Source organism: Pezoporus wallicus, unplaced genomic scaffold, assembly GCF_028554395.1.
Source record: "Pezoporus wallicus isolate ANWC-B61680 ecotype Strahan unplaced genomic scaffold, APGP_CSIRO_Pwel_v1 scaffold_3294, whole genome shotgun sequence".
Lineage (NCBI taxonomy): Eukaryota > Metazoa > Chordata > Aves > Psittaciformes > Psittacidae > Pezoporus > Pezoporus wallicus.
In genome coordinates, this window is record NW_026635478.1 from 7775918 (window position 1) to 7802750 (window position 26833).

Genomic DNA, 26833 nt, shown 5'->3' on the forward strand with positions numbered 1-26833 from the left:
CAGAGAGAAAGAAGTAAAAGACAGAGAGAGAGAAAGGAAAAGCAGAAAGGAAGCCTCACTTGACTTAGTGTCTGAACACAAAGTGAGGTTTTGTCTTGCCGATTAATGTCTCTAAGAGCAGCAAACTGAATATCCTAAACTCGTGTTAAAAGCCAAGCATATGTGTATCTGAAAGGGGAAAGAATGTTTTCTTGCTGTGAAAAATTAAATCGAATTTAGTGACAGGCGTTTGTGTACAGCAGCAGGGTCAGACGGCCAAACAGCCTTGACACGCACCCCCGCCTGTTAGGCTATGGTGCTGTAAGCAAACAGGGGTTAATGCTGCCTCTTTTTGATTAGAAAGGAAAAAAAGAAAACGAGAAAGAAAAGGGGGGGGGGGGGGGGGAAGAAGAAGAAAGAAAAAAAAAAAGGTTTTAACAATCTCTTTTTCGAAGTCCATACATTGCAAATCCAGCCGCGTTACCATGCTAGAGGAAATGAAAAAATGCTTCGGTTTGAGAGGACGAGTCCTTTATTTCCCTTACTGGATACGTTTCATATGTTTTCCCCAACACTCAGGCTTAAGGACATGCCTTCTGAAACCCAAACACACGCATAGCTCGCACCCTCACATACACACGGACAGATAAGATATGTATTAGATCCTGACACATACGGGGTGGGGGGAAGAGCAGGGGAGAGAGAGAGAGAGGGAGAGAGAGAGATCCTCCTACCTGGAGCCATAGATTGCAAGATACGTAGTGTTACCTGGGGAAGTCAGAACAAGTAAAAACACATTGAACTTCAGGGCTCTATGAGGCAGTTGATCAAGATCAGTGCTTGCTCATTTTCTCCCTCAGACTGTCTGTCTTGGGTTTTTGTTTTACCATTTTGAGCAGCTCTTTCTATTTTTGCCTCCCTCTGGAGCCTTCATATTGGAGCCGGTTTCGCTCACCATGGCTCTGGGAAGAGCTGCTTATCTGCACGGTGTTGATTTTTTACAGTTCGGCCGGCTCTGCTCCCGGGTAGCTTCAGCAATACTCCTGACTGGGATTTAATCGACAAGATCAGTTCGGCTTTTCGTGCAGTTTTTATGGCTCAGTCCATTCTCTAGATCATGCACAGAAACTTTCGCAAGTGGATTTTCTACGTGTTTCTATGCTTTGGAGTCATCTATGTCAAATTAGGGTAAGTTCTTCTGCACGACAAATCTCCTTGGCTTTTGGGTCACGTTATTACGGAGTTGTGGACAAAATATTGCAAAGAAAAGGAAAATCGAAAGAAAGAAAGGAAGGAAGGAAGGATGGAAGGAAAGAGAGAAGGTGACTGTTCCTCTCTGTCTGTCTCCCCCCTTTCCCGGGTGCCCAGGCGGTGGCAGCCCCCGGAGCTCGGCTGTGCCCCCCACCCCGGCCCCGGGGCAGCCCGGTGCCCGGCGGTAGGGCGCTCCGGCAGCGCCGAGCCTGGAGAGAGCCGGTGGCGGGTGATGACGGATCCTTTTCTTTTGTACTGCTTAAGCGAACTTAAATATTATCTCTGGCGTACAGTACCCTCCGTTAAAAAAAAAAAAAAAAGGCAGCCTGACAGAGTTAACTCAGCCGCTGCTGCTGGGACAATAGAGCAGAGCTTAAGTATTAAAAAGGCGAAAGGGGCGGGAGGAGGGGAATCCCTGCTCTGAACCTGCACTCGGGGATTTGGTTTATGCAGGCCTAGACACAATTTGCGTTTCTATCCATCACGCGGACGTGTTGAAATTAGCTTGACAACTGGCCCGGCTGCCTCCGCGCTGGCGCGCCCGGGAGGCCGGGCGGGCTCCCCCGAAGGCCCCCCCCCGGCCCGCTGCCCGGGGACGGCCGGCAGCGGGGCTCCCCTGGAGCCCGCGGCTCTTTCCTCGGCCTTCGATGGCAGCAACCGAGCTCCCTCTGTTATTTCAGTTGCCAGGTTTCTCCCTCTCTGCCTCTCCCCCCGTACCTGTATGCCCTTATTAATATTGCTCGTCGCAGTAGGCTGACTTGAGTTGAATTTCCACATTCCTGAGCCTCAGCCGAGTCCTTACCTGTCGAGCTACAAACTCTTTAAAGCTCTTGTCTTTGCATAGCTGCGGGATTTTTTTTTTTTTTTATAATGATCAAGAATGCATAAGGTGAGTTGCAATCCAAAGAAACGCTCCCTTCCCTCCTTGAAATCAATAAGTGGAGGAGGGGGGAGCAGAAGGGCAGCCCCCAAAGGCGGGAGAGCAGGGGGGTAATTCCCGGAGGGACGGGCCAGCCGTCACAACGGCACAGCGTCCCATCCCGTCCCGGAGCGGGAGGGCAGCGGCAAGCGAGGAGCTGCCCGCCTGGCCCTGCACTCCCCGCCGCCGCCGCGGGAACTGCTCCGGGCACGATCGATGCGCGGCGGGGATGGCCTCGGAACAGTCCCGTCCCAGCTGTCAACAGCCCCAGCAGAGGCGGAGAGGAGGAGGAGGGGGCTGCAGGGGGAGGGAAGCTGTGAGAGGGAGCACGCCAGAGTTTGGGATTAAGGTTACACCGAGGGGGGATTAAATCAGGCTCCTCGGGGGTGAGCAAAAAGGGTCTGTGCATTCCCCACCCCCGGAGCTCTCCCAGCTGTGAGCAGCAAGGACAGGGCTACTGCGGTTGCAGGCACCAGTGAAAGCCACGGGCTGCCTAGCGGAGGGTCCGCAGCAGGTTGCTCGGCGGGCAGCAGCCGTGCATCCCTGTGCTTGTTTGCCTATTTATTTATTTAATTTATGGCCCGGGTCTCTGTCCGCCCCACTGCCACAGATGCCGCCACGGAGAACCCGCGGAAGATGAGCGGAGGGAGGGCGGGGGACGCTCTCCGCGCTGCCCCCTGCCCTGCCCCGGTGCGGGGCCCGAGACCACCCTGCCCCTGCCGTCGAGCATGGCCGGGGGTAGCCCCAGATCCTGCCTGATAGAGACAGGAGGATGCTCTCCGTGCTCTGATCCCGTCTGGGCCGAATACCTGCACCGCCCTTTGTCGGAGTTGTGGTCGTCAGCGATGGGCTCTGGCATCTTCTAGGCTCAGATTGACAGGGGTTTAGATGAGAAGTGAATCTGGTGAGGCTGTGTATCCATAAACGAAGCGATGACTGGGCACCCCATCTGCTTCAATAGCTGGGACTTTGTACAACACATCCCTCACAGTGAGGCAGGCGGGCTCAAAGAAAACGCTTTCCAAAATTAGGGTAATGATATTGCTATTGGCTTTCAGTGCGGTTTTATTTTCAAAGGGAACAGAAGATTGGGCACATGTTAGAGTCTGGAAGGCAGATCTCTTTTCGAAATTGCTTGTAGCTATTTTAGAAGGGGATTCAGAGCAAAAATCGCAAGAATGCCGTTGGTCTGAGCCTGGAAGTAAAACTGAGTGGACAGCAGAAGCAATAAAAGCCCTTACAGAAACCCTATCAGATCTATCACCATGCCTGTAACGCGATGAGGATACTTCACTTTCTCTGAACAATAGGAGAGAAAATTGCTCGGAGGTCCAGGGCTACTTCTAGGCTAGGCATGTGGGATGCAATTATTTCCTCTTTCATCAGCCACTGGAACTACCATTTTGTTGAAACCATATCCTTTGAATGTAATGATACCTTTCCTAGTGAGCTCTCTGCATAGAAAAGAGAGGGGGGAGATGAAGTCAGATAAAACATAGTTTGTCTTCCAGTGCATTAGGTTTATTTTGCAGCATGAAGGAAAGAGCCGCTGTGCCTGCGGTAGCAAGGAGCTTACACTTGGAAGATCTTTGTTGTTTGTGGTTTTTCTTTTAGTTTTTCTTTGCTGCGGAGCACGTGTTCCTATCTTAATAAAACGTGCTAAAAGCTCCACTTCCAGTGGCAAACATGAGACCGAGGGGGGAGAGAAAATAACGCAGTGCGTAAGAATTCACCCAGTTGTCGGACGGGGCGGGGGTGACATAGCAGGGGACCGTATAGCGGCTTCCGCTATATCCAGTTAGGAGGAGAGAGCAAGATCCCTCTCAGGTAGTCCTTCCTCTCAGGGAATTCCCGTTGTTCCCACTTCTATTTCCTATCCCAAGTTTCCTGGAGAGAGAGGAGTGAGGTGAAGCATCTCTTGATGTTTCTGTCGATGACGTTTCCGTCCAGGCATCGAAGCGTAAAGCGGCTGCAACACTGATGGCTCCATGTATTCCCTTGCGAAAATAGATCGCATCCAATACTGACCTCGGCTAGCAGAAGGATCGAAACAGAAATGTTCCCTGCGAACATCGCAGAGCCCTCGTCTCCTATTTACTTCATAAACACGTCTGAAGTTAAAAACCACAGCTGTACCACAGATGCAAATCACAGCGGAAGCTCTGAGGATAAGTGATGTGACCTTCGGCAAGACGGAGCCGCTGGCAGTGCCCGGATCTCGGCTGTTGGGGCAAAACCCACCCGTTTCCTCTTCATCTTCTCTGGAGGGGAAGAAGTGAGATAGCCGGGCCGGGAGGCCGGATTGACTCCCATCCCCGTCGGGCCGGAGTTCAAGGTGCGGTTCGAGAGATTCAAGCGGCGGGAGCTGGCGCTGCCCGAAGGGAGCAAAGAAAGGTGCCGGCACCCCTTTGGGCATTCCGGCCCAGGTTGTCCGCAGCACACTGCTCCCTCCCAGGACTCCCAGGGTCGCTGCAACGGGGAACGGCCCAGCCGACCCAGCTTCTCTCCCCTACGGCGAAGCTCGCATTGGCTTTGCGGCGTTTGCAACAAACGCCAACGAAATCCCGCGCCTCTCTCCCATCTCCAGGGCTGTCCAGCCGCAGGGAGCCCGTGAGCTCGTTCCCTCTGGTTACCCCGGCCCAGAGGCCGGCAGCGGCTGGGGCGCAGCCTCGACGGCGGACACCACGTGCAGCACCAGGAGCTCCGGCGAGGCCCCCGCAAGGAAACCCGCGGGATTTACGCTCGGAGCCCCGTACAGAGCAGCTGAGGTACCAGGGTTGCCTGGCGCCATCTCCATGGCGGAATGACATGCTCTCCGGCTCTTCCACGGGCACCCTCCTTTGTGCTGCTACCGCCGTCACTCCTCGCCCTCGCCGTCAAGCAGACCTCCGCTCACGTTAGGAAACTCGTCCTTCTCCTCCTTCTTTACCCCGGCACTAGACTTGCTGCTTGGGGAGGTACAAGAAATACGCGATTTAAAGCAGAACGGATTCCAGTGGGTTGCTAACCGGGCAGACCTTCAAAAGCCCTCACTGGCTTCCGACGTGCTCTTGTGCCGAACACTCTCCAGGTTTGGGGTAAAAAGGAAACCGCAGCTGGGAATGGACAGATAAGAGAGAGAGAGGAAAAAAAAAAAAAAAAAAGAAAAGAAATTCTTTATTCGTGCCTGCTCTGCTTCATCTTCCCGAATATGGTGTCAGCAACCATTCTAGTGCCGTTCTGCCCCTATTTTGTCCCAAATACAAGTGTTTGTGGAAGAAGGAACGACAGCTGCCGAAACGCCCGTATTAGGTGTCACCGACAACACCCCCTCCTCCAGTGCCACATCATTTTATTGACAGGAATATATTCGGCTTCAATCAACAAAACAAGTGCACTTCTCACTATCCCCGGCTGACATACATATAGAACCCATTTAGACGGAATTTATCAGGTTATTTCTATCATCATCATCATTAATAATTTTTCGACTAATAACTGGCCCGTGGTTTTAGAATGAAATTTAACTTCCCGAAAAGAAACAGCACAATTGGTTTTGTATTTACAGATTTCCTCTCTCTACACAGCTAAGCTGTGGATGAAACCAGCTTCGATCCCAGAACTGTGGAGATGGGTAAATTGTCTTTGTTTCAACTGGACTGGGTCTAACTCTGATAGCACCGGTTCGAAGATTTCCAGCTCCAGCATTTACTTTGCATTTTGACGATTAAATTTTTTTTTGTCTTCTTTCCCCCAGACACCTCTTTAAAAGCAGATGTATATTTCAATACATATCCGGAGCCGAACAAATGCTAGAAATAAAACATTAAAAGCGGCTACACCGTTATCCTAGTTCCCGTTCAGAGAAGCTGCCCCAGCCCCAAGCCTGCGTGCCTCAGAGGGAGAACGGGCATTACGGAACATTTCAGTTTACATATACATGCACACATACACTTACAGAAGTATAAATACAACGATTTTAGAATCTTAGAGAATTATAAGTAAGACGATTCTGTGATTACAATGACTGTTGAAAGGCTTAATCTGCCGTCCTTTGTTAATCGAGATTAGCAGTTTTCTAAAGGACTTCGACTGCTCCAGGGTCTGTGCTGGACTCGTAGATGAGGGTGGTTAAATGACACCAAACCCCGAGAAGATTTTTATCGCATGCTGGGAGGCAGACAACGTTTTTACACCGGTTCTGCAATTCCCGTTCCATCTGAGGGAATATTTCGTTGTGTCAAGGAGGCTGCTGCACCCCTGTGCTGGGACTGGCTAACCGAGGAGGTGTTCCCAGGATATTTGGAAGAACACTTGGACAGGAAAACTCCTTCAGTCATTAGGCAATTAACCTGAGGCGAACATTTACAAACGCTACGGACAGAGGAGAACTCGGAGCCTGGTTCTCGCTGATGTCGGCTGCATTTGTGTTAAATTATCTGCGGCTCACGTTTCTCTTTCTGGGTTCGCTTTCAAGCCCTAACCCTGCCCCCCCGCAGCGCACGTCTTTCCACCGTCTCCCCCACCTCTAAACCGCCTATTTTTTGTTTTTCCTCCCCCCCCCCCAAAAAAAAGGGGGCAATCTCCCGAAGAAGCAAAGAGCAAGAGCGACTGTCTCATGCACGGTTGGGCTAAACGGGGCGAAGGGCTTCCGTCCGCCGAAGTGGGGAGGGTCGAGCATCCCTTGGCCTCGAGGAGCGGCGGGGCGAGGCAACTGACCTGCCGGGAAGCGGCTCTTCGGACCGGCATCTTCTCAGGAAGCAGAGAGGGAGAGGGAAGAGAACAGATGAAAGCTCTTCTTGCGGGAGCAGTGAGAAGTGCGGGGGGCCGGGAGCCCCCCGCTCCCCTCCTACCCCGGCTGCTTCATACCAGTCCTTTCCCTCCCCTTCTCTCACGCGAAATCCAACCTCGCCAGGAAGCTACGAGTGTGCATGTTTTTATTTCTCACTCAGGCGGAATACGACAACATGTGAGCCTTTTTTGGGGTTTTTGCCTATTTTTTTTTTTTTCCCCTAAACCGGAATTTAATTTTCACCAGCGGGGACAAGGAGAAGCAGATCCCTGCTGAGGCTGAAGGTGGAACTCTTCAGGGGACCTGGGGCAGCCGCCCATAATAAAATAATTCACCGAGACCGGAGCAGGGAGGGAGCTGCCAACGCCTTCGGGATATACCCCTCACGGCAGACGCGGGAGCGAGCTTAAAAATGCCCTGTGGTGGGGGAGAGGAGAGCCTGGGGAGCGAGGCGTGCAGCGAGGGCTCAACTAGGGAGCGTGGACCCATAGCAGCCCGGGCAGGATCAGTGTCTCTCCATTGTCATCCTCCCCTTTAAAAAAAAAGGAGAGGGAGAGAAAAAAGTAGGCGGATTGCAGTGTCTGACTGCCCAATGGCAGCCCCGAGTCTCAGGAGAGTTGTAGAGAGAGGGAGAGAGAGAGAGAGAGGCACTTTCTGCCATCCAAATCCCTTAAACCATCCTCATTCCAACACGAGAACCCACTGTAACAACTTCCAACCACTGAGACATGACAGGCAGGAGCCCAGAGGCAGCAGCAGCAGCGAGAGCCGCAGCAGCAGCACACACTCTGCACAGGGAGCAGCATTAGCACCAGGGGAATACTAGACACATCAATACAAACAAACAAACAAACAAACAGACAAAGCCCCCCCAAGCCCAAGGGACTGGATTCCAACTCAGATTCAAGCCACAGCAGACACCAAAAAGGGTGGGGAATTACGACCAGGGGGGGCCCAGGAAGGAATAACCAAGGAAGCGAACTCCAAGAGTGTAAACGGGATTCAGCCATGATCCTTTTTTCATCTCGCAGTGTGTTACTCTCAGTGTATTACCCTCAGATTTTCCTCATCCTTACCAGTGGGAGTTACCTGTAAGTGATCCAGATTTTTTTTTTTTTTTTTTATTTTTACAAAATACTGTTTGCAATGACACCGCTAGCAGCTACCTAAGGGCAATGCGCAAAGCGAGCAAGAGGGAGCTGGGAGAAGCCAGCACGGGCGGCAGCTCCGTGAAGTGCGTGGTGGTGAGGATGGTGGTGGCTGTGGCGGCGGAGGAGGAGGTGCTGCTGCTGCTGCTGTGCTGGCGGCGGTGCTGGCGCTGCCGGTCGGAGGCTGCCGGGGGAAAGTGCACAGCGCCAGGTAACTCCCGGGGCTGCCCCGCCGGCGCGGCCGGGGCGGCGCACCTTGGAGGGCGGCTGGGCGGCGGGGCACGGAGCGGCCGGCGTCTCCCCTGGGGACTCCGACCCCGACTCCTCCTCCTGCCAAACCGGAGATGGGCATCGCTTCGCGCTCGTCGGGGGGAAGTGTGTTTCTGCGCGGAGATCCCGAGGAGCTCGGGGCCGCTGCAGCCGGCGGCGGGCGAGCCCTCGGCGGCGGAGGCTCTTTGCTAGCCGGCTGCTTTCGCTCCGGAGGGATCTCCAGTCCCGCAGTTAGAGCTGGCTCCAGGACCTTTTCCTTGTGAGGAAGGGGGTGGAGGTAGGGGTGGGGGAAATGAGAGTCGGTGGGTGGGACTGCAAGGAGTTTCGCTCTCTTTTTTTTTAATATCTATATCTGTATCTAACATTGCGGTGGATAAGGAGCGGCTGGGTTAGTCTGTGCGGGCTGCGGAGAGAGTGCCCGCCGCCCTGCTCCTGCCGGTTACCCGGCATATCTCTGTCTCTGCCGGGCGCCGCGTTAGGGGGTGGAGGGGTAGCGGACCGGGGTCCCCGCCGTTGTCCAGCCGCGGTGCCGGGGGAAGCCGGTACCGGCCGGGGATTCTCGCCGAAGCCCGGAGGGGGTGGTGGGCAGCTTTCCCGGTTTTCTGCTCTTCCTCACCCTGAGAAAGACCTGTCCGAGCTTCGGGGCAGGCGTGGGAAGAGGAGGGCGAGGGGGGCGACAGGTCCTGCGGCCGGTGGAGCCGGTTTAAAAGGGGAGCCCTCTCCCTCCCTTGGGCAACCCCCCAGCGCAGGGGCAAGCCGTGCTCCTCCGGTCAGGGACTCGGGGATCGGGTGCGGGGAAACTCTGGGGGTGGCAGCGGGGAGGTCGGGTCCGGGTCCGGCTGCCAGGGGGCCGTGGCAGAGGGGCTCCCCTTGGCCCGGGAGAGCTTTGGTCGAGGACGAGGAAAACCCTCCTCTGTATCCCCTGCCTCGCATGTCGGGGCCAGGCGGATCTCCCTTGTCCTCCACCCCCGTGCTGAGGTCAGGCTTTATGGCACCCCGGAGGGTGTAAAATTTGAACTTCTGCCCCTAAACTGCATGAGGATTTATGTATATGTATATGTATATATATTATATATATAATACCTTTTACACCTGTATACATGTACGGAGCACATGCACATAAACAAGCACGTGTGCGTGTGCTCCTGTGTGTGTATTTTCCGTGGGCTACGGAAAAATATAACCCACCGCTATGGAAGAAAAGTAGGAATAAACACACCCATGAAAAGAAACTAAAAGCCTATTTTTACATTCTTAATTCTTAATGAAATGCACATGCCTTGGCTACCGATTTTTGAAGGCTCTTGGTTTATATAAGCCCGTTAGGTTTAATTCAGCCAGAGCTGCCTGTTTCTACTCACAGGCTGGATTATGTCTGCTGGTAGGTGACCAATAGCTTGTAAAAAAATTGCGGTGCTTTTTTCTTTTTTTTTTTTTAACAGGAGAAAGGAGTCGTAATAAATAAATAAATACACCCTTTTTAATATAAGCGTAGCCATATTTTTCTCAAACCCGTAGGAAATTACTATCCTACCAAGTTTTCCTTCTATAAATAGTGCAAATCTTAAAACAAAAGTTTTAAACCGCACACCAGATGCTGGGATGCTAGCGGTTTCCCTTGCTGTGTGACATAATTATAAGGTCCGAAAGCAAAAGCTATAGAAGTATAATAATAATACTAAGGCGACTGCTGAGGGGAAATACAAGGGAAGCAATGCTTGCTTTATTTAGAGCGGGCTGCTTGGGGATCTTTTGAACGCTGCCCCGCGACAATGAGAAGTCGTTGAGGATAAATAACGCTCCCTCGCCTTTCCCGGTGCTATCCCTGGTTCATCATCCCCTCAGCGGCGGGTCACTTGGAGCTGGACCCAGGGAGCGGGAGCCGAGGCGGCTATTGCAGTCCAGCAGAGCAGAAGGGAAAGGGATCAGGAGGTGAAAAACAACAAAGCGGAGCCCCAAAGCAACGCGCACCTCCCTCTCTCCATCCATCCATCCATCCCTCCCTCCATCCATCACCCCGGAGGGAGGGAGCTGGTTGCCTCCCCGGAGAGAGACTGTCCGGCCTCCTTTCCCTGCTCCCTGCTCCCCCTCCATGCCACCCCCTGGCCTGCTTGTTGCACCTCAGCCGTGACCCCGCTTTTCTCCCCTGCAAGCGGGGAGCCGCTGAGGGGAGAGCCGGGCGCGCCGCGATGCTTCGCCTTGCTCCCGGTTGAAAGTTAAAAGAGGAGTTATTTCAGTGCTTAATGGATAGTAGCCTAGCGAACTTGTGGTGTTTATCTTGTGGGTAAATATACTTCTCTGGCTTACTAATGGTAGCTTTTGAAGATTAAAGCCTGTTCGAGTATTATCTTCTGGTGTCTGTTTCTGCTACCCGCGCTCTCTCTGGAGGGGAGGATGCTTCCCAAGCTGTTATTTAGTGAGCTCTCGTGGACTGTCAATGGTTATGTTAATTTTGCCCGAGATCTCTATCGTCTTCTGGCTGTGGGAACAAATCCTCGGCTTCGGAGTTGTTGGTCCTTTAGGGATAAAGACGCAACTACCGGGTCAGTTAAGTAGAGCAGGAGAGAACGGAGAGCGGGGTATCCGTTCGTGTTCTGTCTCTCCCGATGTGTGTTCGGTGGGGCGAGCACGATGCAGCTCGGCTATTCCACTAGAAAAGCTGGAAAGCATAAATCCTCTCGTGCTGAAAAGGGATTTTCAGGGCGAAAAAGACAATGATGAAATGAAATTTCATTTTCAGAATGAAAAAGGCACTGGGGCCTCAGTGTTTTGTGCGGGGAAGAAAGTCAAGTTATTGCAGACTGTATTCAAAATCAGCTTAAAGAACCAACTCCTTTATAAAATTTATTTTGGTATTGTAAGTTTGCTATCTGATGAAGTGATCTTCTTCGGCTTGCCTATTAACATCTGTAAAAATGTAAAAGCTTTTTCAGCCAGGAATAATTGGTGTCCGACTTTCTGAAACAGAGAACTGATGGCAGCTAGAATAGCTGGTAGTAGGATGACTGATGCATTTTAATGCTCTGGACATATTTTGGTAATCCAATTACATATTTAAAGTATAAAACTGACATTCAATAGTATCAATGTAATTAGTATAAATGTCTAAAACCCAGGATTATGTCTAACACTGTCTGGCACCATTTCTTGCAGTGCATCTTTTGAGTATCTATGTGTCTGTACACATAGACAGATTTAGCTTCTTCTGAAGAAGATGGTGCTAGTCTAACTTTCCATTTGTGTACTCCTTTCACTGGTCATCTTCTTTAGGGTTAGATGTATTCAACAGCAACGTGAGAGTTGGTTCTTAAGAAGCTTATTTCAGGGATTATCTGTGGGTACATAGAGTTAATTCAGTTATTTGCTATAATGCAATCAGGAATAACTCGTAAGAGAGTATGTACGTAGGAATAGCAGCATAAATCTTTAAATCAGCTACATAGTCTAACATCATAATGCAGCAAATAATTTGTATTAGTGAGAAGATATTACTGGCTGGTTAGGAAATGTAGAGGGAGTAAAATCCCCTGCACGTTTTGCATCCATCCTGCTGATGCTCCCATGTCCTTAGAATTCCACATCTTTTACAACAGGTCTTCTTCACACTCGTGGGAAATGGCTTAGAAGGGATGCTTGTTTTTCATATGTTTTAGAAAAGTACTTATTCCTAATCCCTCAAGATTAGGACTGCTGGAGATGGTCCCTGAAGTTTGTCTCTTAATCTGTGCAGTGCAGGAGGGAGCTGCACAAGCAGAGAGCAGCCAGACTGCTCTGTGGTGAAGATCCTTCAAGGGTATAGTGGGCACAGCTTCACCGTTAACTTCAATGCTTCCACATTAGCTGGCACAGTCAGGGCTACACAGGCTGGCCCACTTTTCCCATCGCAGTTACATCAGCTGCTGTGATAAAACTGTCTGTTATGGGAACAGGATTATCTCTGACTCAGTCACTGGACTACGGCATAAATCCATTGTTTCCCTGCTTTTGCACCTCATTCCTCTTATAAGTGAGACTGTGTACTCTTTAGGGCAAGCTTACCCTCTTGATCTCTATTTGTACAATGTCCCATGCCTGGGAAGAACTCTGTTAAGATCCTTAGATATTCCTTTTACATGGTACTGTAATACTAATCATCAATAAGAGGTTTTGGAATAGGACTTCAACTCTACTGTCTCCCAGAGATGTGCTGGCTTAAAGACAGAACAGGTGAACCTCCAAAGGCTTTTCAGGATCATCTAAAGCCAAATGCTTTTCATCAGCAGAAACAAGAAAGATAAAGAATATTTTCTTGCTGGGCTACCATAATCACTGTCAACTTGGCTTACCTGCCTGATACAGCCTATTTCCATATATTGAAGCAGCTACACAAAGATGGAAGAGGGACTGTGATATGACTTCTTGACAGCTCTAGAAGATAAAGTCCACAATTTCTCTGAGAGACCCAGATTAAAATTGCCTGTCTAAACTCAAAGAGCTCTGGTAAATCTGTGACTGGCCACCACTATCCCTGACATGGTCTATGTCAAGCACTCAAGTTCTGAATATCCTTGAATCTAAATGCATGTGAGTGTAGACAACTCTCTCGATCTTTTGGGGCAAGTAGGCTCTGGGAATTGAATGTCAACAATGCCTTAAAATTGAGAAAAAGTAACAACTTCAGTAATTATAAGGAAAGGTGGCTGCATCCATGTTTTGTAGGATGACCACATGATATTATTGCATATGTTGCATTACTAACATAATATAACAAGTGACTATAAAGCAACATGAAATATTCAGATGAGTAGGTAAGATTAAATGCAGATATGCTTGCCTATTAAACAAAGAACAAGGCTAATCCCTCAGAAGACAATCTTTCAAAGGAGGTGTTAAAGAGCTAAACAAAGTGAGCTGCAATTATACAGTTAGACTGACAAACACATTTTATGTAATGGAAAAAAATGCACCATATGTACCTGGCAACATGGCATGCTAAAGGTAGAATGGTGCCAAGTGTTTTCTCAGTGTATGAGACTATGCAATTTGGGCTGAAATGCTGCCAGAGAGATTCCTAACCCCCTAAACAATGCAGTTGAACACACTAGTCCTCCCAAGCTACCACAAGCAACAGAAAGCTGGGACCAGCTATAGATCAAAGGAGTTCTGCAGACTTGCTGACACCATGCATTACAGAACTGGTTAATGTTGCAAGCTCAATTTCTTCAGCCCATAATCTTTGTATAGTGTTTACCCTCAGTGGACTTTCACTGGTGCCTTTCATGCATGCTGGCAAAACACCTCTACCTGTTAACGACTGGACAGGTGGTTTTTTGCAACTCTACATTCACCGGTCTCCTCAATTCCTCACATTATTTTTGCTCCTTCCTCCTTGATGCTTCACTGCCCTCCTGTATGGCATTACCACAACCTGCTTCAGGTTGGTATAGTATTTATATAGTATTACAGCAGCACTCTACATGGGAGAGTTACATGAGGGCCAGCCAGGCTTCTAGTCATGAGAACCATGACCAAAATAGCAATGCACAAAAGCAAAATCTCCATGGGTTCTAGGATTATGCAACACACATGTGTGAATAACCTGGCAATGAACTGAACAAACTTGCCCCTGAAAGCTTCAGGTTTACAAGCCCAGAATTACTTGGAAGGCTAAGAAAGACGAGGGGCTTGGGCACAGGAGTGCTCCGGAAGAAAAGCCAAGGAAGGCAGGTTCCTGGAGAATGTCTTTCAGTCCTTTAAGGGTTATTAGCACCCTCTCCTTCTCTCTTAATCTCCCTTCAATCCTCCCCCAAAGATAAAAGCATTCATTTTCCCTCCATTGTGGAGAGCTGCATAGGACTTACTAGCTACTTCTTGCCAAGACGACACCTATGTTTCCTAATGCATAAGGAGCATTGTGCATACTTTGATGTACAGCAAATGTGAAGTTCTAGATACAGAAATTTGAAGTATTTTCTCAGTAAGTTTTTCTGTCTATATGCAATATATTTCTATGACTTCTCTCTTAATATTGTTAGGACAAACCTGTCATAAAGCACTGAGTTTTCTTTTTCACACTTTCAGGCTTTCTTTCTAAAAGGCAGTTTTCTTGATAGTGCAATGGAGCTGAAAGTTAGCTACTTCTTTCAGCTGTAATGGAGTATAGGCAGCTTTTCTAAAGTTGAGATAGTTAAGGCCAAGTAGTTGTTCTTGTCATAAAAAAAAAATCTTTCTTCCACGAGGAACTGACAGCAAGATGATTATCACCTATTATTTATTTTAAAGTGAATCATACCTTCTTTAGAAAATACGAAGACAGGCTAAATTAGGGAATTGTTGTATCTTTTGTTGGAAATAATTTTAATAGTGCATACAGTTTGTACCCATGTCAGAGTTACAGTTTTAAACATTTATTTTCTTTTTGGCCTATGCTTGTGGATCAGATTTCCCTCATGGCAGGAACCCACAAAGGATAAAATTCACGTTTATGCAAAAATCCTGCTTAATCATCATGGTGACATAGTCTTTGTTCCAGCTGTTTGTCCAAGGTCAAATTTCACCCTGAGTTCCTAAGTAATAAGAAAAAAAGGACATCCGGTAGTACAGAAACTGTGCAAATTAAGGCAAAAGCTAGCCTTGGATGTTTAACATGAGGCAGTAGAATTTTTCCCTGTGAAGTAGCATCAAGTCCACTTATCATAGTACTGCATGTCCCCAAATTTTTATCTGAAGTGGAGCCACCCCGTTGCTAATGAGTGGCACCACTTTCAAAACTGATTGAACTCCAGGGACTTTACTGGCTGATTTGTGGTGCAAAGGTAATGCTGATGAGTTGCATCTTCCACCAGCTCGTACCTGGACTGCACAGCAAAGTTATTTTAAAGCTATAGATCTGTGCAACATTTGGGGAAGCTCCTGTATCTTGTCTTTTTAGCTCTGAGTGCCTAAGGCTTCTCTTCCTTGGAGTTATATCCACAGCTGAGGAGGTTAATAAAGCAGGAGAAACTGCTGCAGTCAACGAGCGATTCTGGTACAAGTGAGAGGAGAACCAAACAGAAAGCCAGGAGAAGCCTTGCTCTTCCAGTATCCAGTTGAGTACAGACACAGTCTGCCATATTATGCAAGTTAAAGGGAATGTGCCCATAGTTCCCAAGAATATACAGCGAAAGCAATATTAATAGGAGGCCATGTCAGACAAAACCCAAAATCAGTTCTATGTGCTGTAGAAAGAATCATTACGGCCTCTGGTGCCAATAAGAGCTGACATAAAAGCAAATGTTATTTATTTTTAGGAGGGGAAAAGCACTTCAAAAGCACCGTGGCATTTGCTCGTTATATGCAAGGCATAGTGGGGCAGCCCAGCTTTCAAAGCTGAAAGTAAGCGTAAGCTATAAAGATACAAACCACTCTCTCCCTGCAAGTAGGGCCTGGAAAACAATTTGAGGTGTATCTAATTTAAAATTGTGTAAGTAAGTGCTGCAGTCCTGGGCCTGGATATCATATCTACCCTCCTAATCTGGCTGAAGTTAGACATAATTATGAAATGTGATTACTATTTAATAATAGTTTCTTTCATTCATGGATCGTAAGTGAATTAATCCTCCCAGCATTCAAGTGAATTGGGCAAGGATTATTTCGCTCACCTCTGGGGTGGAATGCAGCAGCTGCAATGTAGCACACAGTAGAGCTGTATGGACATGCAGGACTAGCGCTGGTCCTGTCATCCCTGGCAGCAAGGCAAGAAAACATATGAAAAAGTCCCTCTAAAAATTATGCTTTTTCATGACAGGTTTCACTCTATGGTGAAGACAGGCAAGGTCTGAGGCTGGACCGATACTTGAGATGCTGAATAGCAGTATCCTGGCTTGTGCCTGCCTCCGTTTCCCACAGCTTTAATAGGCAATAATAATGCTGGCATGGCTTGGAGGTAGGGGAGGGGCAGGAGAGTGAACGCTGCCACAGCACTTTGAAAACGCAACACATGGTGTAAATGTCACGTCATTACTTTCAGTGACTCTTTTCAAACCACAAGTATCTGCAACAGCATGATTGTCTCATCTGAAACAGGGCATCCCTACCATCTACTTCACCACCATGTCCAGCATGGCCTTGGGGAGAGGGCAGGGAGAAAGCACTGCTTACCAGAGTCATGAGCATCACTTCTGACAATGCCTCCTCCTTCCACAGGAGCAAGCCAGACAGACACCACGGGCACAGCAGGGCCAAGGACTGCTGCTGGCCTTGGGGTGTGCGGTGGCCTCTGGCAGGCTGGGTAGCAGGCAGGACATGGTTAAGGGAGTGCTGAGGGGAATGGCAGCATCTCTCATGACTCCTTTGGCTGCTCGCCAGGGAGCCATGTGACTCCTTGGTTAAAAGAGTCCTCTCAACCATGAGGCACTTCCCCCCCCTCCCCCTGGTTGTACCTTTTCTTTTCTGAAGTTAAAAGAAAACAAAACGTACCCACAAAACTTTCCACATTAAAGTTATATTGTAGTCTGATGACTCAGGGTGAGAAATTCAAGGGGAATGAAGAGGAAGGGGAACATTTCTGAATCAGACCTGTTGTGCTGAGCCTTAAAGGAGGGGAGGATTCTGCTAGATGGAGAGCAGCACTGCTGTACAGCACAGTGGGCAAGAGCAAAGGATGGGGCTTAAATCTATTCCCTACAGCTGTGGACTACTGCTAACTCTGACAAGAGTCCAAATGGCTAAGGGTGGCAGTGCAAACAAGTATGGTTTCTTCTGGTTCCTAGCAAATTCCATTTTCTCCACTCCCATGGACTAGCTTTACAATTTTTGGTTGCTTTTGTATTATTGGCACCTCTCATCATAGTATCTGAGCGCTGCCCATAATAATTATACTTGCACATCCCTAGCAGACTTCCTGGAGTCATTTGTTCTCCTCCTTTCTCTGTCTCTGGGGAAGCTCTGCCCAGGGTAGGTACTTCTGAGGGGATGGATGGGGTCAGATTATTGTTGTTAGTGTCACTCTGGTTATGTTGTAAAAGATGTATCAAAGAGGAAGTTCTTGCACTACGACCTAAAGGTCATCAGAGCCTGGATTAGTCTAATCTCCGAAAGTTTGTTCCCTAGACAGATCCTTTCGACCGAGAGTAACTTACCTCTGGGCTCAGAGCTTTGTCTTGTGTTTTATGATCTTTGTTGTTCCAGATGAGCCCAACAGCCCTGACAGAGGTCTGTTCGGTCTGTCTTTTCTTGCTGGGCAGTGATCCACTAATTTCTGTGCGGAGGTTAGGCTTCACACCTTGAACTGGAGATAAAAGAGAATAGGAGAGGTGAGGAGGACTTGAATGCAGAAGCAATATCCATAGCGTAACCACTCCTGGACACATGCAATCTACTTTGAAGTTCGTGTGCTGTTTTCATGGTCAGAACACTTTGGAAGTCATAAAGCCTGTGTGTCTCACTTTGCCTTTGTCCTGTTTTTGGGAGCAAAAGGGCAAAACATTTTGAAATTGCCAGCCAAGTGGTTTTCCAGGCTCACTCATCTGTTTGGGACTCTTGTAGGCTGCACTGAGGAGTTGCAAAAGCTGTGGCTGGTTCAGGGATGTCCATTCACCAGTAACTCATAATGCAAGCTGGGCTAAGGGCCGGGGGGGGTGGGTGGGTGGGGTGGTGGTTCTGGACAGGATTTAGAAACAACCTTTGTACCCTCCAAACACAGTTATGCTTCTGAGCAGAACCAAGGCATCATCTTGGTGTAAATGTTCATTTTTAAGGGATGTGCTAAAGATAAAAATGTGTGTCTGCCCCTGTGTGCTCTTCTCCCCACCCCAGCCAAGCAGTGTGCTAAAGCCAGTTCCTCAGCAACAAGACTTGGCAGGTGGCACCTGATGAGATAATCATGCCCCTGGGACATTAGGAGGCATGAGGTGCAGCCAGGTGCTCCTAATCTGTCCATGGGTGTGATTTTCCGTGGTAACCACACCTTCAAGTGTTGTCTTACTGCAATTAGGAAATTTGTTCAGTTTAGGTCAAGTACTTCTATTAGGGTGCTCTTCACATCTAACACGTGTTGGCATGGCAGGAGCTTGTGGATGTCCGGGGTCATGCAATGCATGGCACTGAGTGGTGTTCCTTCAACTATCAGGGAAAGGATCCTACTTCTCACCACTTTGCTATCTGCTTATTTCTGAACTCAGACCTTCCCTTCATGAAGACCCACTCATCTGAGCACTAATTCAGGTGCATATAAATCCAAATGGAAACTGTTCTAGTGGTCTAGTGGCAAGTGTCCCTGCCCATGGCAGGGCAGTTGGAAGTACGTAATATTAAGGTCCTTTCCAGCTCTAACCATTCTGTGATTTTATGATTTTATTTCCTATGTGTCACCAACAAGGAACCTTTTAAGAGTTTGTTACTTTAACTTCCTGGGATTTCAATTTTGCAAGAAGTTCTTTAAAGACCATAACATATGAGGGCCTTACTGCAGCAAAAATCAAATGACAGTTCCTTCTTGTAGGTAGAAAATGCTTTGCTTTCAGGGGCTGGCTTGCATTTCAGTCTTACTACAGGTATGGGAGCTAGGTGTTAAATCAGTCTCGTAGTGAAAAATACCAGGCAGACACCCACGTTCCTACCTTCTTTATTAAAGACTTTATGTAATATGGTCCAACAGACAATGAAGCGCTCCGGTTATCAGAGAGGTGAATAGGAAGGGGAGGCCCCCAGCTGCTTGCAGAATTTGTTCCCCATGTCTCTACTTGGGCAGAGCTGCCATTGCTTGTCATGTCTGCAGCAATACTGTAAGAGGTATGAAATAAAACATACAGAAGTGGCTTCAAGTACTGCCAAGGTCTTGGTGTGACTCTGGGGAAACCATTCCCACCTTTGTCCTCTTCCAGCATTGCCTGCTAGGGCTGCAAGCAGGGGAAGATCTTTCTCTGTCTTCATACAGGAAAGCACATGCAACATCTCAGGAACTGGCCCATCACTCAGGAAGCCTAGATGCTGCCTCATTCAAAGTTTAAGTTTAAATTTTGGCTCCATCCAAACTTTGCCTGAATAACTGCAGGATTTAGCTTGCAGTATTTTGGTGGGATAGTGCTGTTTATTGGAAAGAGGGACTGGTGTATTTTACCTCTCTGAAAATGAAAACCACTTTCGGTGCTAACAAAAGTCCTGCTTTTCTTCCTATTGCAGAGATAAGTTTTTTGAGGTGTACCAGGTCTTTGCTTACATGATAGTTGCCATTGTATATCTAATTAAAAATCAGCTTTAGCTTTTTGACAACAGCTGGCACAAGTCATATTTCACTCTAAGACATCTTGTGAGATAATTAAAGCGATGACTGACAACATAGCACAGCAAAAGGAATGTTTCTCAAAAGTAGAGCCACATTACAGGTTGTAACTGTACACATTTTGTTAAATGCAGCCCTGGTAGTAGTATAACTACTCTGACTTTAATGTATTCCCCAGAAGTTAATCTGGACTATTAGTTTTTGAGAGCAAATCCTGAAATTCTCTCAGTTTCTGACTTTTTTTTAAATTCGTGTTTAAATGCATGGGCATGAATATACTGCTTATGAAGGGTGCCTGAATCACAGCCCTGGAAAATGAATTCCTCTCCTTACCCACAAAACCAGTGCAGCACAAGCAGAGGGTGTGTGAGCTTCCCCACTCCACCCCATCCTTGTGTCTCATCCATGACCTAGAGGGGCAACCTCTAGCTAGGCATAAGCGGGTGGCTCAGTCTCTGTACTTATTTAATCCTTGGCCAACCTGCTAAGGCTGCCAATAAGGGTGCCAATTGTGGTGGTGGTTTCTGTGATGTGGATAGTCGTCCACTGGGAACTGGATTAAGATCATCAACTCATTTCAAATACTCTAGGCCACAAAGCATCTGCCAAACAGTAACCATTTTTTTGGTCACTACTGACTTGGGTCATGTTTGGATCAGCGATGAAAGGCTCCATATCCCAGCACCAATCCCCTGAGCTGTAGAGTTTCCCGGAATACTTTTTTAAAGAGCAAAAACGCTATTTATTGTCCTGCATTCTACTTTGATCTGCTGATCTGCTGTACATATTGACCCTTTAAGGTGCATAATTTTCGTTATTTGATTGTAGACGCTTCAGATGCTGGAAAAGATTTTGGAAGATGACAGGTGGCAGATCCATGTGGTGTGATTCAAAATGAGCTCCCAGAGGCAGTGGTTACACACTCTGGCACCTCATCTGGTGTTGTTTTTGGATCTAAAATTGATCTTACACCTTCAAACTTACCACAAAGTCCCCCAGCAGGGAAACTGCCATTAAACTGAAGAAGATCACATTGCTTCCTTTGCTCTTGTTTTTTCAGAGATAGCTAGACATCCATGTCAGATCTGTAACATCAACCAGCTTTGCTGGTAGCTCTCCCAGCAACAATTATATTGTCAGTGGTCCCTGCTGAACCCACCGTAAACTTTTGTGTATACCCACGAGCAAGCCCATGTTGTTGTTGCGGGATGACTTATTTCACAGATGCTGCAGAACTGTGGGAGGCAGAGGCTAAATCATTTGGCTCAAATCACACAGCCCAGCAGGGCAGAGAGCTGGAGTGGAATTTTCCTGATTTCAGCCATGCCCCCACGTTATTAGCACACCTGAGAGTGGAGCTAGGGCCAGCTGAAATTCTTAGTTTAGCTGGCAATGAATAATACTACTTCTTGTGGCAGCTTCTCTTTCCCAGAAGAGACCCAGTCTCAGAGAATGCCTGGGATGAGAAGCACATTGTCAGCAGGCTGAGGATATGCCTTTCTGTTTTTTCTTGGATAATACAAAGCTGTGCAATATTGCCATCAGCTCTCCCTCGAGCTGATGCAAATCCTAAGAGGTGATTGGATTTTTCTTTCCAGGGGTTGTTTGCATTTATGCCAGCACAAAGGCACTACTTTGCTTGCAATAGTTCCTCAGAATAGTGAGTCACCTACCTTGCTCTCTATTACATGTGGAAGTGAAGCATGCTGTGATATCAAAGGAGTGACTGCTCAGATGACACAAAATTCTGAGCATATCCATTACAGCTATGGATGTTCAGAATCAACAGATAGAGTTAAAAATGATATTATTAAGTCAATGGTATTTGTGAGGCTGTAGTAGAATCTGTTTTCTATCACACAAGAAAAGTGCCAGCAGCAACTTGCCGGTAGATACCTCCAGTGGTTTATTGGTGTTAGACTGGGAAACATATATTTTGGATTTCCTTTTCTTTTGTTTAAAATAATAAAAAAATTGTTTTATTCAATATATCTGAAGGGGGGCTATAAGGATGCTGGGGAGGGACTCTTCATTAGGGACTGTAGTGATAGGACAAAGGGTAACAGGTTAAAATTTAAACAGGGGAAGTTTAGGTTGTATATAAGGAAGAAGTTCTTTACTGTAAGGGTGGTGAGGCACTGGAATGGGTTGCCCAAGGAAGTTGTGAATGCTCCATCCCTGGTGGTGTTCAAGGCCAGGTTGGACAGAGCCTTGGGTGACATGGTTTAGTGGGAGGTGTCTTGTTGGTCCAAGTCATGGCTCCATCACTTGGACAGAAATTTAGTCACCTGAGAGCAGCTTTTTTGCAACTTAGCAGACTCAGCATGAGGACCACAGTCTGGACAGGAGCATAGCCAGGAACCAGGAGACAAGCATGAAAAGAAAGCATGAACAGAGCAACTCAGGAGAGCTCAGCCCAGAGCCTCCCGCTATGCTGCTGAGGCTTATTTGTCCCCAGAAAGGATGTGACTGACCATTGCTGGTCAGGAAGAGAGACATCAAAGGGCAGAGCACAACGCATAGCTGGCTAGTTTCAGCTAGCAGAGGACGATCCCCCTTTTGAGGAAGGGAGAGAGATGCAGGAGAGGGAATGTAAAAGAGGTAAGAGACAAAGAGCAATTTACATCAATAAGAGAATTTGGCTCTGGAAGAAGATTTTCTGCATGGCTGCTCCACATAAATTGTGCTTAGCTCTACAGCTGCAGGATTTTGGGGTGTCTGATGAGGGTCTTTAAAGACAATTTTACTATTTAACTCCCATCCATGAAACCAAAAGCCTTATATGGGTACAATTTTAAGTTTAGAGATTCGAAAATGCTGTAATACCAATGGTTAAAAAAGACATGAATTAAAGTGTCTGTTTACAGGATTTAATCTGTGAATATTGGGGCAAATGTACTCTTTGCCCTGAGAGTCCCCAAATGGAAGGCCTAACTACAATACATAATACTACAATTCTTCAGTCACAGCAGATGCTGTGTAACACTGGTGTAAGGCTGAACTGGGACAGTCATTGCTGAGGGGATGCTCAGCTTTTCTTTCCTGTAGAGCATGAATTCATTTCAAAACCCAAGCTTTCAGGGGCTATAGCATTGTTTGTGTGCAGCCAAACCATGAAGGATTTTCTTCTCAAATTAAATTCAGCTCTTTTCTTCCAAACTCTAGAACTAACTCTTTATATCAGCTGACTGGGATCCAGTTTTTAAAATATATATAGGAGCTATTGCTTGGCACAGAATAGAGTCATTGTTTTTTATCGCATCCATGCACTATCGTGGTCTAGTTTATTACTTTGTAAACTATTTTGGGGATGTATCTTTGTTTATATAAAACCAGGTCCAGTACCATGCATATTTCACATCTTTTCTGTTGTTTTCTTCATGGACATAAATGTGTATAAAGGGTTTACAAGATTCAGAAAAACTCTGGAGAAGGTCCTTCATGACTGACTATGAGTGGTTTGGGGATCTTCTTTTTAGCTTTGTTCAGAGTTCTTTTTCCAAAGTTGCACACAGTTTTACCTGAAATTGGTGCCTGATATGCGCATACATGATTACAATCTATGTCTCACAAACCTAATTCTCAAAGTTTCACTCAGCAATTTTCACTAGGGACATACACGTGTGGACTTAAGACTAGACAAATGTTAACTCAGGCTGGCTATTGTATCTTATTCTTCTGAGGAGCTCAAATTAAATTCCCTGAGATGAGCAGAGAAAGACTGTAATTTGAAGTAAACTATTTCACCAACTCTAATATCAGTGTAGTTGTGCCGGTTTCTGTCTTACAATCACAGAACCGTATTTTTCTTTTTCTCCCACACCTCTATTCCTTCCAATATTGTTTCTAAAATAAAATGATTAAGGAAGGAGATAACTGCTAGAAAAACACATGAAACTGAAAGGAGTCTCAGGAGCCACTCATGGTCCCTGTCGGAGGATTCTGCCCCTTGGAATAAACCTCAAATGTGAGGTGAGATTTGAGACCTGAGATGTGAACCCCAAAACATGCTTCCCAAAGACCAGGAAGTATCTGGCAAATACCTGGAGAGAGATTTGCTCACATGTTTAGCAACACACCCTGGCACACACGTGTAGTCACCCAGGCAGAAGAGTAAATGCTAGCTCCAGTGCTTCCAAGTTGAGAACACATATCTGGGCAAACATAGGTTATTATAGCTCTGGACAGCAAACCACAAAGGCATTCAAAGAATCACCACCACAACATTTTACAGAATATTATTACAACTGTCACCAGCAGTTCTGTCAGAAATCCGAAAATTGCAAAGGACAAAATTTAACTACTGAGAAGCAGGGAATTCTCAAAATTTGTCTGGCAGTATGCTGGCACGTTTCAGACCAGATGGAGAAATGCTGGACTTTTCTGCTAACCATCCTGCAGAGCACAGGGGAAAAACTAGTATCGGAACAATATTCATCTACATCTCTTCCTTTAAGATCAGTATTGCACTACCTCTGAGCTGGACTGTCTCCAAGGACTAACTCAAACACTGTTCTTTATTGAAATCTCATTAGAGCTGTGACTTTGGAAATCATAAGAGAGAAAGAAAATGGAGCTGTGCTCAACTGGCTTATACCTGCATCACCTGCCCTAGCAAAATATGTCGTAGTAACACTGCAGTTAAATTAATACCTGTGAGTTCACATAAGTCATCTGGTTGGGCATTACCTTTCTCCATGCCTCCTTGATGCAAGAGGTTGTCAGAGGAGAAGTAGAGATTTGGATATAAGGATCTGGGAGTTGGCACTTCTGGAGCTTGGGAAGCTTCCACAGGAAGGGTTTTGGTGGCTTGAACCCTTGGGATATCTTCTAGACCTTCCTTCTTCTAGGAAAGGTGCAGAGCTTAAATTCCTTCCTTAAGTCCCACAGCCAACAGTGGCTTTATCCATGCTGCAACCCTTTTAGCTGCTACTTGAGCAAAAAGCTATTTATGAGCACATTGCCTTAAAGGTTCTGGTTACACTACTAGGAGTGAAATGGTTAAGCACACTAACTGCCATTTTTACCAGATTTTTGGAAAAGCAGTTTTATAGCATGAACTGTGCAGCTCACAGTTCTCTCAGAGCTGTTTTCAGGTTCCTTGCAAACTGAGTGGAACAGCAAGGTTACAGTAGGTTGTATGTTGAAGGGCTAATGATCTAGTGAAGAAATTACTCGGGATCAAAATGGTTCTGCAGCTTCCAAATAGCTAACAAAGACACGTTAATATCATTGGCCCCGATTACTCTGTGTGAGAGCCTGCTAATATATGTGCAAAGTGTTGCTGTGTGTGTGTAAACTGTTGCTGTGTGTGTGTAAACTTCTGCCAGCAAAGCACTGTTGCCTCTATCATTGTATGTTCAAGGATGTTTTCCTGGACACCCACACATGGCACAAACAGATGCTGTGGGTGCTCCCCAATGCTGGGATGTGATTGCAGCCAGACAGTGCCCAGGGTGATGCCGGCAGTGCCTACCTTTCGTGTTCTTGTGTGATGCCCTGTATGGAAAAAAGATTTACCCTAGAAATATCCGAGAGTGTTATGAAACATATTATTTTTGCTACTGGTCATGCCCATTTCCTTCTAAATCCATGTGTTTTTAATATTAAGAATTCAGGGACATGTCTGTAATACAGTTTACGCATTGTGGAGTTGTGAAAGTGTCCAGCTGTGCAAAATTCAGCTGGTGCTGCCCTAATGATGTGTCAGTTGGTGTAGATCTGGAAACTGAAGTTCAGCATCATGTCCTCTCATTTTGGTTCCAGTGCTGGATGGGATATTTGGCTATCTAGCACAGTAATTTATAACCAGAAGAAAATGCAGTTGTACTTTTGTAAGTGTGAAAAGTCTCCTAACGTACAGTCCAGAAGGCGAAGGAGATTGTGTCATTACAGTTGCTTTTCAGACACCCTAACGCAACTACCTACAGAAAAGTGTGGATTGCCCCAGAGTCAATAAGTATGATTGTGTAAGGCCTAGAAATGGACAGAAAACAACTCCTAGCTCCTCAGTGGTACAGCACAATTCTTTCCAGTGGTAATGACTTATAAGATATTACACATGAAGCCTGTCAATCATCCAAAGCTGACTTCTGCACCTCTGACGTAGGAAATACCAATTGTGGGGAAATATGTTTATTTATGTACTAGTGGTTTTATAACTGCTGCTTAGGTTTGGAGCTTCAGAAGTAGCTCCAGCAAGCCTGGGTTAATGGACTGAGAGGAAGAGAGGTGCAGGATAAGTAATGTAGGAGGCATTTCCGCAGCTTACCAGCTGATATCACCACAATGTAAGTGATATCAATGTATGTGCTGAACAAAGCAATCTCTTGTATTGGGTTCCCGCCTAGCTCAGTTCAGCAAGAGGCTGACGTTTTGTGGCCTAATCTCACCAAAGTACTTAAGGCTGGGAGTATCCCACTGGCTCTGGTTTGAACACAGTTGGAACATATGTGCATTTAAAACTTTCCACATGCTCTTAAAACCATGCCTAAAGCCCATGCCTGGTGTGCTCAATGGGACGAACACCAAAAGGCTGAGTATCATCAGTAGGCACTGATGACGTGTGTGCTTTGGTCACAACATGCTCCCTCGGGTGGGCAGTTGCTTCACCAGACTGTTTTCAGTTACATATTTTTCCTGACCGAGGTTGTTTAGTTTGTCTCTTTGCTCTCAGAGAGACCTTTGCTTGGACAGTTTGAGTCACTTTTTAAGAGCTGCTTTTAATGCAGGAGCTCAAGCCGATTTGGGAAATCAGCCTGCAATCATCAAAATCAACAAATCTGCATATTGAACCCACTGAATGTGTAACATCATGTAGATACCTAAAGGAGATATGAGCTCTTTAGGAAATCAGACTGCTCCTGTGCTGGAAATCTGGCTTTCAATTCTTTGGAAAGTCTGGATGCTGAACAGATTTCCTTTTAGTTATGTGTCTCTGCTGTCATCCCTAGCACTGTTAAAATCTTACTGAAAATATATCTTCCTCCCTGAAAGCCTGGAGAGCATTCATTCATTCACTCACACGTGTGCTACTGTCTGTACATCCAGCTGAAGATGTACGCATCTCCCAGCACTGAGTCCCCTCCCAGTACCTCTTCTCACAGAGCTGCACCTCCAGCTGCCTCACCATCCTATACGCTGAGACGTGTCATGACCCTTTATTTTTGGTTTCTCCAGCTCTGCTGCAGGGATGGTCACTCCTCCCCCAGCATTGTCCTTTCCCATTGCCATTCTAACATTTGCTATTTATTTAT

General features: G+C 46.9%; 1 protein-coding gene across 5 annotated transcripts in view; it reads left to right on the forward strand.

Annotated features, from left to right (window-relative positions):
• The first annotated feature begins 449 nt into the window (after positions 1-449).
• The window catches only part of WNT7B (Wnt family member 7B), a 93778-nt gene continuing 67394 nt past the window's right edge, over positions 450-26833 (forward strand). Inside the window, exon 1 of one of the 5 annotated variants that reach the window (XM_057426740.1) lies at positions 450-1167. In XM_057426740.1, the coding sequence (XP_057282723.1) occupies positions 1097-1167 (71 nt within the window). In that variant the 5' untranslated portion in view covers positions 450-1096. Of the gene's footprint in view, positions 1168-7383; positions 8012-8083; positions 8280-8470; positions 8616-26833 lie in introns of those variants that run through there. The other 4 variants (XM_057426730.1, XM_057426759.1, XM_057426766.1 and 1 more) reach the window with 4 other exon arrangements.